The 15,426-nt window shown below is 48.2% G+C and overlaps 1 protein-coding gene across 1 annotated transcript; it reads right to left on the bottom strand.

Moving 5' to 3' along the window:
- Positions 1 to 371: 371 nt before the first annotated feature.
- On the bottom strand, positions 372 to 14,334 carry PES1 (pescadillo ribosomal biogenesis factor 1). Its single transcript, XM_080932022.1, has 15 exons — positions 14,267 to 14,334; positions 11,176 to 11,255; positions 10,165 to 10,318; positions 8,981 to 9,090; positions 6,488 to 6,659; positions 6,318 to 6,407; positions 3,826 to 3,942; positions 3,656 to 3,730; positions 3,370 to 3,456; positions 3,086 to 3,216; positions 2,597 to 2,722; positions 2,291 to 2,475; positions 1,709 to 1,872; positions 1,461 to 1,622; positions 372 to 748 (listed from the first exon to the last, which is right to left on the bottom strand). The coding sequence occupies exons 1-15, from the start codon at positions 14,288 to 14,290 to the stop codon at positions 665 to 667; spliced, it is 1,761 nt and encodes a 586-aa protein (XP_080788148.1). The 5' UTR covers positions 14,291 to 14,334; the 3' UTR covers positions 372 to 664.
- Positions 14,335 to 15,426: the final 1,092 nt, after the last annotated feature.

The following is a 15,426-nucleotide window of genomic DNA, read 5'->3' as shown; positions in this document are numbered from 1 at the left end:
TTGGTTATGGTGTTTCATCATAGCAAAGGAAATCTTAACTAAGATTCCTTCTTTCACCTTCTCATGAACTCCAGCAGGAAAAGAAGGAAGCTAGTTGTTTGTAGACATGACTGGACAAGTGAACCCTCAGCATACTGCTTGCAGGAAGGCTCTAGAACTTCAAACCTTAATTTGAGGAAGCAGGTTCAGAGTAGAGCCTGAGCTGAAATGGGAACCAGGCCAGGGCAAATATGAATGACATCCAAGCCCAGAACCTGTGTCCTTTCTACCATCCCTAAACTCAAGAGTTCTAGTGTGCCTGGGTCCATCTGGATCGGTCCAGATGACCTCTCCAACCCCAGGGAAACTTCTGAACACAGAATCCAATTGGCTGCAAAGATCCAACCATTTAATAACAAAAGCTCCCCACCCTTACTCCACCACAGCATCCTGAGCACAGGATGGGTGCAGCTATGTAGGGAGTTGTGGAAAGCCGAGGAAAATGTCAGATGGACTCTTGGATCAAGAACTGGGTAGGGTAGAGGCCTCTTTGCCCAGACACTAGTATGAACCACACAGGAGGCTGGGGCTGGCCTCACAACGCCAAAAGGCCTAAAGTGCTGGCTGGTGTGTGTTTCACTGCTGCTTCTGCCAAGTCCAAATCTCAGTGAGGGACGACTGGAACTCACACAGGCCTTGTCCTCTTGGCTTTCTTCTCAGACCTCACAGCGTCATCATGGGCTTTCCTCTTCTCTGCGAGCTTGTTGGCCTGTGAGAAGAAAGGAGGAACTCAGGCTGGGGGTGAGGGAGGAGGCGAGCAAGTAGAGGATCTATCTTTTCCTTCCTGGCTACCATTACTAGCAGAGCCTCTATTCCAGAAAAGCTACCAAAGACCTCAACTTGACCTTAAGGTCAAAGGACAGAACTCCTCCCACTGTCTACACAGCCCTTTATTTCATGGTCCACACATCTCCAGCTTGGAGAATATAGGCCGACTCTCCCATCAGCTTCTCTGAGGGAAAGACAAATTCCACTCAGCCTTTACTGGAAGATGGCAAGAGAGGGAACAAGACTCCTTTCTGGGCTACAAGTAGTGCTCCTAAGAACCAATTAGAGGTTGGCAGGGTCTGCTCTGGGTGTTTCCAGAAGGTGGTCACACTACAGTGTCACAGGAAGAACTGAGAAGACACGTTACTGTAATTTAAGAGGCAAGGCTGCCAGCCACATCTGAGGCCTCAGTGTACACTGCTTTGTTTTGTTTGGTTTCCCTTTTTCTTCAGTTCTTCCTGAGTCTAGGATAGTGCCATTCTCATGATGGCTAAGCAGCTCAGTGCTGAGGACTATCCAGCGTGAGGCCTTGGTTTCTACTCCCAGATACATAAAACCAATCAACAAAAAGTCTAAAGGAAGAGGTCTGGACCAAACGGGCTATATTCTCCTGTGCAGCTTTGTGGAGGCCTCATCTTAGGGTAGGAACCTACCTCTCGGATTTTGCGCCGTTTGCCAAACATGATCTTTTGGTAAAGGTACTTCTCTCGCTTCTTCATCATCATGATAGCCAGGCGCTTGGCCTCACTCTCTTCCTCCTGGGCCAGCCGCTGCTTGTCTTCCAGCTTCAGAGTTCCGGCCATAACCTGGGGCTTCTGAGGAACAATGCAGCTGCATGTGAACTTGGCCTTTTGGGCTAACCAGGCTGCTTCCCAGGCATGGCTGTCCAGTGCTTCCCTACCTTTCCTTCCAGCCTTTGCTGCTCTAAGGCTGACAGGTGCGCCTCCTCCTCCTCCTCCTCTGATTCAGCTTCCACATCTTCCTCATTTTCTGCTGCAACATCACCATCACCTTCGTTGTCATCATCGTCATCGTCCTCATCCTCCTCTTCCTCTTCCAAGTTTCCTGCAGATAACACGTGACTTCTGAAAGGTCTACATGTTTGCTCTTCCCTAGCACCAACCTGCCTCTGCTGCCTAAATGCATTTTAAATGCAGCTCAAGGGTGTCCCACCAATGGCCCCCAGAAGATCCCAAAGCCCCAGATGAGCTACCTTCAAAAAAATCTCTAAGGCCCTCTCTTAAACACTCTTGATACCTGTGCAAAAACTAACAACTCTAAGCTTTGCTGCTCAGCTTACGGTTCCCGTCAGTAGACTCCAAATGTCAACATAAGCTAATCCTGCAAATGCTTGAAAGGCTGAGAGCTTTCTGCTCCAGCTGTCTTGGGGTCTGCCAACTCTGTAACCAAGGGAAATGGCCAGCTTGGGCACAGACACCCAGAGGAGCCTGTCCACACAACTGCCCACCCCTGTGCAGCTCACCTGGATCTTCTCCCCGCTGCAGAGCCAGGAGCTTCAGCTTCTCAGGTGGAATGTAATCTCCTTCCTTCTCAGATACGAAGGGTGAAAGATGTGGGGGCAGCTGCACCCCAGGGAAGTACTCTGCCACAGGGAGGAGGAGCCGGGCATTCACACAGTCAAACACCCACTGGGGCTGTACATAGTACCTGGTGCAGAGCAGCCAGCAAAGAAATGTCACAAGAGAATAACCAGTGGTACCACTGTTATCACCAAGGCCTAGGACACACTTCCTCCCCTACAGGGCACATGAGGGTCTCAAAAACCTACCTGCCAATGATGGGGGTTTGCTGCCCCGGCCGGTCAACAATCTGGTGGGTGATGCAAGAGTCTGTGATGTCATAGGTGGCTCCGATGCACAAAGACTTGTCCCAGGATACATCCCCACCAAAACTCCTACAGGCACAGGGGAAACCATAAGCCTTTTAGGCATCAGACGCCTGCCTTAGAAGCTGGTTTCTCTGGCTCTATTACCTACAAACCCACCCTTCTAGGAAGCACCTATGCCTGCCCAGAGCTTTGTCTGGGATAACACCTACACTCCTGGTTCAGTAAGGACCTTGGCTAGTACCTGAACAGCAACTCTCCCTTCAGCTGAGTGCTCTGAAAGTGTCTGTATGAGGTCTGGCTAAGCACTCTACACATAACTGCTCTGTGAGAAGTGGAAACACCCTTATGATGTTACCAACAGGCCTCCAGGCTAGGATGGAGAGTGGAACACTGGGCAGCAGAGATGTGGGCTGGCTAAAGCCTCCCCACCTGATGATGAAAGCCAATGCTTCACGGGGCACCTCTCGGTTCAGGAAGAACTTCAGGCCTTCAAAGAGTTTCTTGTGCTTTTCCTGTGCTTCCAGCTCTTTCCTTCGTCCTTCCTCCTGTGCTGTCACCTCCTGCAGGGAGGGGGGCCAAGCATCACACCACAAGGTCATCCAGCTCCACAGAAGACAGACTGGAGCTTCCTTTTAGATCCCGCACCTTCTAGGAACTAGCACCATCCCTTATCCTGTCCCACCCTGCACTCCTGAGGCCAGCACAGTACTCACCCCGTCGGTAGGAAACTCATCAAGCTCAGCTTCCTCTATAGCAGGCACCACCACTCGGGCCAGGCTGGCACTGAGGGCAGCCAGTTTCTGTAGGTAGAAAGCAGAATTGCAAGGCCTGCTAGCAGGCAGGGAACCTCATCTGGGTGTGGGGTGGGATAGGGAACAAAACCAGCCCCAGGTCACATTTGGGTATGGGCTCTAAGGGTAAGTCATAAGACTACCCACCCACATACCCACGGTACAAAGACCATCTGAATAAGGCCAGTGCTGCCCAAAGTCCTCTTACCTCCATAGAGCTCTCAGAGTCCAATGCATATGTGTCCTCGCTGACCTTAGTCTCTGCTTGGGCTTGACCTTCAAGCTGGGAAGAGGGAAGAGGACACCTACAGCCCCTTGCTTCAGTGTGGGGATAGAAGGGCTAGATCCAAGCTAGGTGAGAAGGTACTAGGGCTCTACCTTGGGTGGGTAGTGAAGGTTGAGTGACTGGTAGAGGCGAAAGTTGACGAAGCCCAGGAGAGTGGTATAGAACTCAGTGAAGGTGGCCATGACCCTGTAGTCCACATCTGTTGGATGCTGGAGGCATGAGACAGGCATATCAGCAGTGTTTGCACGGGGGGAGGGGAGGAGTAGGTGTTACACCCACAAACCCACAGACACCTTAAGTACAAGCAAGACTCTGGACAGAGGCCTCAAAGGCTATGGGTACATGGAGGCCAGTGCCAGGTTCCCCATGTGATACAGGGGACAAGATAGAGGCAAGGGACCTAGTCTACAGTGCTCCCCTGCAGCCTGCCCTACCTCTTCCTGGCCGCGGCCCTCCCACTCCTCTCTCAATTGTCACTGGGACACAGGGCATATGCCTTCTCCACCCATCCCAGAAAATGTTCAAGATCTGCTTCAGGGCGGCTCTGAGCACCAGGAAAGCAACCTTCCCAGAGCCCAGCAAGGCCTATGTGTGTGGCACATGGTACATAGCCCAGAAGAGGAGATTGGCATCTACTGACTAAGGTGCCTTGGAAAGCCAGGTATGGCTAGTTGTAGCAGGTGTGCAGGACTCAATCGCTCCATACCCTGGAAAGTCTGATAAAGCTCACAATGTAGCATTCCCCTCTCTAATCCAGACAAAGACTAGAGGTAGACCACCTTCCCCAGGTGCACAGCTCTTCTACAAACTGGACTAAAGTGTCTCAATTCTGGAATAGTCCCACCGTCTGAAGTCAGAGCAGCCTGCCCAGGAGACCCCACTAAGCCTTACTAACCACTGGGAGGCACACAATACATAGGAAACATTTCCAAGAACTGTCCAAACTGATCATGATCACAAGGTCACCTCAGCTTAGGGCACCCAGAACTTTGAGCTATTTCTCATCTTGCCACTGGGCAGCAACCTATGCCCCCAGGGTTTTCCTGGCAGGAATTCGAACGCAAACACTTTTTCCCATGGTACTGAGCAGGTATACCCTGCCCTCACCACTGCCATTATCCCAAGTCTCACTGTGTATGTATATGCCCAGCACTGGCTGCCCACAGGAGGGGCATGAGGGTCCTTGTCACAACCACCCTTTGCTGGGAGGAAGTAGTTGGCAGCAAGCTCGGAGGAAGGAGGGATGGGCAGCCTATGCCCTTCCCCCAGGGCCAGCTGTGTGGAGGCTGGCCCTCACAGGGCCCTATTCACCACTCCAAGGACACACAAAGACCAGTCTGAGCATAATGGGGGACCAACATCAGAGAGAAGGACAGACAGAAAGGGCCGAAGTTAGGCAGGAAGGAGGAGAAGCAGAGAAACGGAGAGGGAAGAAGAGTCATGTACTCTTGCTCCCCGAGCCTGCCTCAGGGAAAACTCAAAAAGGGACTGCTGAGTTCCAAGGCCACGTCTTGTCTCGACAGAAGTCCCGCTACCAGTGAACCAGAGATCTGGTCCAGTTCAGATATCCCCTGAACACCAGCACAGAACCTCTGTTTACTCTGCAACCACGGTTCTCCATACAAGGTACCAGTTCCTGCTAAATGAACAAGCAGAAAAAGATGCCAAGTACCTCCCACAGTCAGACAATTCAGGGGACAAGCCCAGCTAGGACTATTCCTCAGGGATGGGGAATGGGAGTTAGTAAGGCTTCCATAGAAAGCAAAACCAGAAATCTTAGCATGGCCCTAGGAAGAGCCCCAAGGATTTAAAGGGAAGCTCTTAGGAAGCTAAGTGTGTGTCCTGCCCTGGAGTCACGCTGTGCTCCAGACTGGGAGGATGGGGCAGAGGAGACAGGAGTAAAGCACTTCTGTTGTGGTATTTCATGGCAGAGTGGGAACAAAGTAGGACCTCAGTGGGTCTGAGGAGGGCTGGGCTCTGCATCTTGATTGCTGTACAAAACACTGGGCATCTGTGGCCTCCAGGGCTGCCCTCGGTGCCATTCAATCACAAAGGCTGCTACCATGCAGAGCCAGTCCTTTCAAGACTTTTCCCTGAAGTCTCATGGCGAGGCTGAGAAGATGGTAGCACATTAACTGAGGCAGAAAGGTGAAGGAACACGTCCAAGACCATCTAGCACAGCGGTTTCAGTGAGTGGGTCACCAAAGACGTCTTCATACCAGATATCTACATTATGATCTCTTTAACAGCAAATTTACAGTCATGAAGCAGCAACACCACAACACGAGGAACCATGTTGAAGAGCCGCAGTGTGAGGAAGGGTGAGAAGCACTGCTCCAGCAGAGGAGCTGGAGTGGGACAAGCTTAGTCAGGCTCAGCCTAGGGGTATGTTCCCATCACACCGACAACTGTGACTGATCAGGGTTAGACTGGCTGGACTGTAGAGCACATTCCCTACTCTGTGCCCCCCCCCCCCCCCAGCAGCCAATAACCAGGAACCCAACAAGGGCTGGACTCCAAGACAGCAACCCACCACCTTTCCAGGACACACAGAGCACAAGGCCTTCCCAATAGGCACACTTACATCATGGGAGAAAGCATAGGGTGCAATCCATACGATGGGCTGACCCAGCACCTCAGCCTGATAGTAAATGCCTTTAATGGACAGGAAGACCTGTGGACAGAGGGAGAACAGCATGAAACCCAATGAGAGACAGGGGAGAAGCAGGGCTCCCCAGGAGAGCCTCAGCTCACCTTGCGCAGGGCTCGGGCAGCGATGACGTAGTGCAGGAACTCCACAGTGAGCCGGCGGCACAGCTGAATGGTCTGCACGTGGCACTTGCCCGTCCGAGGGAAGGTGGAGAAGAGGAAGCACATTGACAGGGCATCATCGAGGTCCCGCAATGCATCGATAAATGTGGGGTACCTGCAGAGTGGTAGGGCAGTGCTCCATGAGCCCATTCTGCTGGGTTCCAGGACTCTCTGGCCACTGCCTCAATCCAGAGGCCCTGATACCCAAGCTAGGCAGTGACATAGCTACTTCCTGACATGATCGCAACAACTTTCCCACAGCTGGCCACTCACCCGCAAACAACCCTGTAGTCATTGATAAACTACAAAGTTCCAGTGAACTCTCATGACCTCCAGACATAGCAGAGGAACTTCAATCACTTGTTGCCTTCTGTAAATGACACGACACCAAGTTGGTGGCTCTCTGACTCTATATGAAACTGGAATCTTCAAAGGCCCACAATAAAAAAGGAAAAATGGGAAGCTGGCCTAGTAGGCCAGGAAAAGTGGGCTTCCTTGCCCAGCAGCACCTGCACCTGGGCTCGGCTAGTCGCCCGAGTGGGTCTTGTCTTCCTGTTCCTCACCATCCAGATCCCTGTAACTGACAGAACCAACTCTACCTGGGACCACGTTCAGTTAGAGTACGCAAAGTATTTCCAGGAACGTGGTAAATGAAGAAGCAGACAAAAGTGTCACTTGGGCAAGAGTTCTGGGATTAAAGGTTTGAATGATATTTTGAGACAGGATCTTTTCTTGCCTGTCTCAAAAAGTGTCAAAGCACCACCACTTTGATGGGTTCCAAAAAAGGGACAAAAGTGTGGAACTCTGACCCTAATTGGGTCATTAAGCCTCATCTAGCTCCAGCTTTATCAAGAAAATGGCCCTGCTGAACAAAGCTGCTGACTTAGAATAGGGTGCCTTTAAGCAGATATGGTGATACCTGTGGTCCTGCACTTGGGAGACTGAGGCAGGAGTATCCTGAGTTCCAGGATAGCTTAAGCTACAAAAAAGACCTCATCTCAAAAACCAAGCCACCAATCTACCCACCTCTTGTAACTCTAAACACAACCTGAGTAAAGATGAATATATAAGGCCTCAGTTTCCCTCTTTCAACTTGGCATCCTTAGAGATGCTAGTATCTAAGCCACATTCTAGGAAGCTTCACGTGAAGAAAAGGGTCTGCCAGGTGTGGAGGAGCACACCTTTAGTCCCAGCATTTGGAAGGCAGAGGAAGGTGGATCTCTGGGAGCTGGAGGCCAGTGAATTCCAGGATTGTCAGAGCTAGTGAGACCCTGTCTCACCCAGACAGCACTGCTCAGCACAACTGAGGGTTGGCACGTGTTCAAAACCAGGCAGAGATGATGGGAAGGCTTAGCAGGGACCCGGCAGGTGATGGGACAGCTTCCTAGGTTCCTGAGGCAGAGGCAGCATCCTTCCTCAGCCTTGTTGGTGCCTCAAAGTTTCCTAACTTTCTACTTTGTAGACAAAGCTAACACCCTAGGCCCTGTGTAGGACAAGCACACACCTCTTCTAGACAACCTGATTTCCCTTATGCTTTGGTTCTGGTCCAGGAGACCAGATGCTATTTGCTTTGTGAATGAACCCAGTTGCTTGCCCCCTCATCCCCATCTCTTCCATATAAAGGCCATGTAACAGGCAGCACAGGAGCTACCAAAATATCTATTAGTGATGTATACTTGCTCAGAGGAGTTTCTGTCCTCTGGCCATTCAGTTCCTGATGTCAACTGTTATCTCCCAGGCCAAGGCCCTCCACATCCCAGAAAGGAAGCTATTGCCCCTTTATTCTGGAACTGAGTGTGCCTAGGCCATCATTCCACAGAACAGATATAATAGCTTAGGAGTTCTATACTTGATTAGTTCCAGGCCAAAGTGCTGTGGAACTATTATGACTATTTAGTACCAATGCCGCCTTCCAGTCTATAGACACCAAACATTCCACCTAAATTGAAGGAACAAGGGTCTTCAGGCATGTGCCCAATTCTCCAGAAGAGGAAAAGCCACCGATTAGCTAGTGACAGAGAGGGATCTTTGGAAGACTGAGCAAGAAACAATTAAGACCAGACCTCTCTTACCATGCTTTCTAAGTCTGCAGGGTGGGAACTCAAGGCTCTGGCTCTCCCACCATGGGGCCTTTGAAGGTGCTGCTGTCACTACTCATGAAGTGTATTCCTGGCTGCCCCAAACAGGTCATGTTCTAGATATCTCTCTGGTTATGAAATTAATGTAATCATATCATATACCTAAGTTCTCTCCATTCTGCCTTACAACTCTTACAATGCTACTTACAATTGACTGTGATTTGCTAGTTTGGTTTTTGGTCTAATTACTCTAAGGAGACATGCGCTGTCAGTCAAGTGTTGGTCTTGAACCCATTTCCTCCCCAGCACTAGGACAGCACTCAGCAGCAACTGCCGCATTCTGAGGAGCAGGACTCACCGCTCCTTGACAATGTGGTCAAGTTTGTAGAAGGGCTTATTGTCCTTCAGGCGCTCCACAGCATGCCATTCGCTCTTCCCATAGGCTTTGCGGAGCTTCCGGACAAACACCTGGAAGAAGGGACCAATGCGGCTGCAGCAAGGGCCTCTGAGCATCTCCTCCATAGAGGATGAATACACAGGACAGGGGTCTTCTCAATGATTTCTGAAATGGGTCATAACTATTTGCCTGTGCCAACAGGCCCCTCAGCCCAAGATTTGCCAAAGAGCCAATTCCATGGAGCTCTAGACCCATGATAATGACCAGAGGTGGTCCAGGCCCCATCTTTTGATACATGGATGTGTTGACACCAAGTTTTCCTGGGATGAGAAGGCATATCAGCTGTTTTGCACGGAGGCAAATCATGGCTAGAAGAGCTAATTTTTATTGCAAACCCCTATGGGCATCACCCCAAAACTAGTTGTTCACTTCCATGAACGAGCTACTCAGAAAAAAGAAAAAAAAAAAGAAAGAAAAAAAAAAAAAAAAACCAAAAACTTAAAAACTTAAATTATAAAACCACATTTTCCAAACCAACAGAAGATTTTCCTCCCAAGAACTGTTCAAACGAGCCCCAGAGCTCCTCAGAAGCCCAGACAGTATATGGGATTATAAATAAAAGGTCTTGGACACATTTCCCACTGCTTGCCCATCTCAGCACTGCTTGATGGAACTGCAAAAGCTAGCCACAGCTGCTGCCCAGACTCCTGCTGGCCGCCAGGTGGCTCCACTCTTCATAGAACCCCATTTCCAGTCAGAGGAGCCAGAGACAGCAGTTTAATTTCACAGCCTACTTTCCACTCCACACATGGTGGAAGTAGGTTTCTGCTGTCCCTGGGGCACTTGAGCACGTATGCTCATGTATGGAACTAAAGCCCAGGTGCCTTAGAAGCAATCTAACAAATAGCTAGAATAAGGGAGCTGAGGAACATAGAAGGCACCAAAAGCCCTTGAAATGATACCATTTTTTCCCTTGTGGGCAAAAATTAATAGTAATAATAGACAGGCAATCTTACTGAGCCCTGGAGACATCCTTTTAGGGTAGAATGACCTCCTCCTCCCTATAGGACTGATCCTCAGTGTGGATCAGCAACCTGTCCAAGGTCAGTGACTCACACTGAACAAACCCACAACGCAGGCCTCACCTTGTACTCTCGGAACTTGTTGACAATGGGTTCATGGAGAAGGAACTTAATATCTTTGATAAGGTAAAATGTTCGGGCTGCTGTGGAACCCTTGTTAACTTTCTTCTTATGCTTGGGTTCATGAGGATAGATACCTTTCAGGATGCACAGCCGCCTGGAAGATAAGCCATCTATTAAATCAGCAAAGGGACAAAGCCACAGCTGGGCCTAGAAATCAAGAATGACCAAGAAGCAGGGATTCTGTGCTTAGAGATCTTTCAAGTGGGTTTGTCTGATGATCACAAGTCCCTAAACACACAGTGCAGGCAGACAGGACATTGGCAAAGCAATCAGGAAACACCATACTGAGAAATCAACATTTCACACATATAAAAGGTAAAGGGCTGAGCAGTGGTACATACCTATTCTCCTAGCACTCTGGAGGCTGAGGCAGGAGGAGCATAAGTTTAAGGCCACTATGGGGGTTTGTTTTTCATAACAAACAAACAAACAGAATACACAGGCTTGAGAATATAGCTCAGTGGCAGAGTGAGTAGCATTATGTGAGGCCCCTGATTCAATACCCACCCTACAAAAACCAAACAAATAAACAAAATGCAAACAAGAAATTCTCTTCAATACAACAAAAATGTGTAACTAAAGTGTGTAACTAAAACACACACACACACAGAGGAGGTTGCAGAGGTCAGAATTAGCCTGAAGGAAGGACCTACTGACTGCAGAGACATCTAGACTTGACTCTACAAGACAGAGTCCCTGGCTGTAGGATTCAGGTCTTCTGTCAAAAGGGTTGTAAAGGCCCAACCCAAAGAGCGAGTTGTCTGGTTTCTCCTCAAACTGCATATGGCAAAGCACAGCTCCCCAGAAGAGCAGTGAGGAAGAGGAGGAGTATCACAGATATAATAATACTACATCAGCTCGGTGAGGCCGAGGCGACTGAGCTTTCACTGAGCACCCATTTCACTACTCAGGCTCCCAAGGGACCCCGATTTTGTTCCTCTCCAACCTCACCTGAAATCAGGCAGGCTCAGCTGCAGCTTCTTCCGGGCTTTGTTTCGGGTGATATAATTGGTGGCAGAGCCTCGTTCATACTTAGGGAGGAAAAGAAAATCTCCATTAGTGATGACTGCAGCGAGTGACATCCAACTGTGGGGAAAAGTGAATTCTAGAGACAGCTAAGGTTCTGGGTAGGTGGCAGACATATTTCCAGGATAGGGATTGTTGTCGGGAGTGAGATGACCTGACCAGAGGAGCCTGGCACTGTCCAGGCACCCACTCCATGTTCCAGTGTTGAAGTACTTAGCAGCTCTACATCTTGTCTCATACAGTGTGGGATTCCACAATGTATTTCACTCAGTCCCCACAAGCCTGTGGGATATGTGCCATCAGAACACCCATTTCACAGCAAAGGAACAAGCGCAGTGCAGCAGCCCACTCAAGTCACACATCTTAGAAGCTGGGGTTGGGAGCACTGACTGATCTTCCAGAGAACCTGGATTCAAATCCCAGCACCCACAATTATTTTTAACTCCAAGATCTGATACGATCACACATACATGTCAAAACACCAATGCACATAAAAAGTTAAAAAAAAAAAGCTAGGGTTGGGTCTCCAAATCCAGGCCTAAGTCTAGAGCCTGCATGTCTAACTAATTCTGTATCTTATTTGTCCCTTTATAATTCCCTCATCACCACTAAACTTCATATGGACCCCACAAGTAACCATTCACACTTTCCTCTTCACAGTACCGTGAAATGTTAGTACCGCAGATTTACTAAAGAACTGCATAGAGTATGTTCCTTTGAGATAGACTTCAAGGCATGTAAAAATCTAAGATATCTCTTGGCCATTTCCCGTTCCCTCAGCGGTAATATCACTCTAATTGAAAATGTTTGCTCTTAGCTAGAGAAAAAAACAGCATCCTGTTCCAAAGAGGCTGAAACAATAACCACACATGTCCACTCCAGATAAGATCTTCCTCTGTAGTGAGATAGCAGGAGCATATATACCCAGGTCCAGCTCTAAAGAGTCAAAGCCCCCTGAACTACCTATGTACCCCCACCCCACAGCCATGAAACACTATTCAACCTTTCCTGTAGTCGGCTACTGTCTACTGGGAACAGGCCCGTGTTAAGCCTCAGGGCATCCAAGGATGAGCTTCAGTTTTCATTACAAATGTTTCCTACGAGACAGTGAGATGGCTCAGCAGGTAAAAGCTCTTGCCACCAATCCTGATGACCTACGTTTGATCCCAAAGCACGTAGTGGAAGGAGAGAACTGTCTTTTGCACACTGTCCTCTGACCTCCACATGTGCAGTGGTTCTTGGGAGGGGGGGGGTGTGCACTGGTGCATATGCACACACCAAATGTGAAAAAGAAAAGTACTTCCCACAGCCAGTCTGGTTTACTTTGTTCAGCATGGTCTTTTTAGTTCCATCCATTTACTAGGCTAGATACTGAAGGAGGTGTATTTATGTACTTAGGAACATATATGTACATACATATACTTATAAGTATGTAAAAAACATTTTTAAAAGAAGCCATGAATTTGAAAGAGAGCAAGTGAAGATATATGGAAAGGTTTGGGGGGAAAGAAAAGGAAAGGGGGAATAATGTAATTATAGTCTCAAAAAAGTAATTAAAGGGGCTGGGGCTAAGCGCACTGGTTGCTTTTCCAGAGGTCCATCTGTAATTAGACCTGATGCCCTCTTCTAGCATACAGGTATAAATGCAAATAGAGGGATCATACATAAAAATAAAAGATAATTTAAAAATAACCTTTAAAAGTAATTAAAAACAGGAAAACAGATTAGCATCAGAAACTTGCAAGTCAAAAGAAAGACTTGGGCCCATCTCATCTTCTTCATCCACACTCCAAAGTCCCTTCAAGCCCAGTCTCCTTACAAAAGCAATAACTCAGATCAAGTCACTTTCTATACCTGTCTTCTCCACTCAGAATAAATTCCAAGCTTTACATGACACGGCCCCCAACTTCACTTAGTCAGCCATGTTGGTGTCTTTCCAAAATCCTACACACTGCCTGCCTTTCCTACCTACTGGCCTTGGCATTCATTTCCACTGTTTTCTCTGCTAAGCACTTCTGAAGAAGAAAAGAAAACCAGCAAGATTTCACACTAACTATAATAAATAAGCTTACTTAGGAAATACAAGGTTGCATAGGAAGAAAAAACTGTCTCTGATCTGAGACAACAAGGATAAAACTGTACTGATTTCTGTTTTTGTTGACCTGCTTTCTTCATTTCTGACAAAGGGAGGAAAAGGTATACACCTGCTTTTCTCTCTTGAGAAATGACCACCACCAATACTATATGAATAGCAAGTTCTAGCTGCTAAAGATAAAACTATCTTAACCAGAAACCTGCAAATATCAGCTTCTGTAAAACACATAAGGAGAAAAAGACCACTCTAAGATACAAGATTGTGACAACGCCTAACCCCCATATAAACCATGAAACGTTGGAGGCTGGACCTCTTTAAGCACGCCGATAATAGTCTCTCCTTTATCTAAGTGCCAAGAATTCTCTTTGGGGAAGATTGAGGGCCATCCCCGCTCCCCAACACTTTCATGCCCCAGAGCCATCTAACGTGTTCTGGTAGTCCAGATTTCCACTAAAATGTCAAGTCAGAAGAGAACCCCCAAGACAACACTACTCGGATTAACTGTCTGTTGTTACTCCCCACTTTACTGCTCCTTCCTAGCTTTCTCTAGAGCGCACTTAAAAAATCTTTAGCTACTTTATCTGATTATTTTTGTCCTCGGGAAAGGTTGACACCGGAAAAGCGGGGCCACATCTGATTGCTTACTTCTCAATCCCAGTACCTAGGACTGGGCCTGGCTCAACTGAAAAGGCCCTAGGTCTTAATTACAATTCTACGTCCCGTTGATCACTCTTTAGTTGTTTGGCGGCTCAACTAGTCTTCACAACTCCTTCCACAGAAAGCCGGTCAGCCAGTTCTTCCCAGTTTCCAGGGGCCTGCGTGCAGCAGCTTCACTCCGGCGGCCGTTTCACGACCCCTCGGCTCCCAGAGGCTAGGGAAAGTGACAAGTCCGAGCTCCCACCACCCCGGTAACCCGCTCACCTTCTTCTTCTCCAGACCTCCCATAGCTCCACGTTTAGCAAATCCTGAAGGCGGCGCGGAAAGGCAGAGCTACTTCCTCCCGCACGTGCCCTGCTTAGGGCCCTGAAGGACCCCACGCCGCCAGCTCAGGGCTGTCCGAAAATATGCCTGTACTAGTCCACAGAACGTTGTGCTTTTGGTGACTTCGTTATTTACGACTAAACTCTCTAAAGCTCAGTTATTGTGGTAGTTCTTTCAGTCCTTTTCTTAGTTGCAAAAATCTATATAGACAAACTTTAAACCAACATAAAAATTTAGGCAGTTTTATAACCACCCTAGACACGGTTGTTTGACCACGCGAGCCCCAGTGCATTTCGGGATATTTCGGGATATAGCAGGACTGAAGGATGGAAGACAGCAGAGGGCTCTGTAGTCTGGTCTTGAACTCAGAGATCCGACTCCCTCTGCCTCAGGAGTGCTGGACTTAAAGGTGTGCACCACTACACCTGGGTGATATTTTCTTTAAAAACAACAACAACAAAAAAATAGAACAAATAACATAAGTGCTTACTAAACCTTAAGCTACTAGCTTTTGTAATGCTAGGCTGACTGGCCAATGAATTTAAAGGAGTTGAATTGTCATGGCAACGGTTGCTAGGAGTTGCAAACGAGGCTGGCCAGGTTTTGCCTTGTTGGCCTTAGGTTCACCTGCACCTAGTTTGCTTGCTCATGTTAGAATAAAACACAGCAGAAGGCTACCTTTTACCTCACACGGAACTAAGGAGGCCTGAGGAGCCACATAAATTTGGAGAATGAGTTGATCTGAAGGAGCGAATCTCTGTGAGTCCGAGGCTAACTGGGTCTATATTGTGAGTTCCAGGACAGCAAAGGTATTAAGTGACATGTTGTCTCAAAACAAAAATGAAAGAAAAATAATGTAAGGCATAACATGATGGTAGCAGTTGTAGTCACAGCACACAGGAGTCTAAAGCTGGAAGATCCCAAGTTTCGAGCCAGCCTGGACTAGAGATAGTGTCTCAAAGAAAACAAAACAGGGCTGAGGAGATGAGCCTGACATGCATGCATAAGAATATGAATTCAGATTTGCAACATGCACATGAAAGTTGTAGTGACAGTCAGGCAGTTGTTGAGTAGGCCCTTGGAAGGCAGAGGCCAGTAGA

This window comes from Micromys minutus, assembly GCF_963924665.1.
Source record: "Micromys minutus genome assembly, chromosome: 1".
Classification (NCBI taxonomy): Eukaryota; Metazoa; Chordata; class Mammalia; order Rodentia; family Muridae; genus Micromys; species Micromys minutus.
Note: the sequence above shows the minus strand (reverse complement) of the source record. Positions and strands in the feature narration are given on the sequence as shown.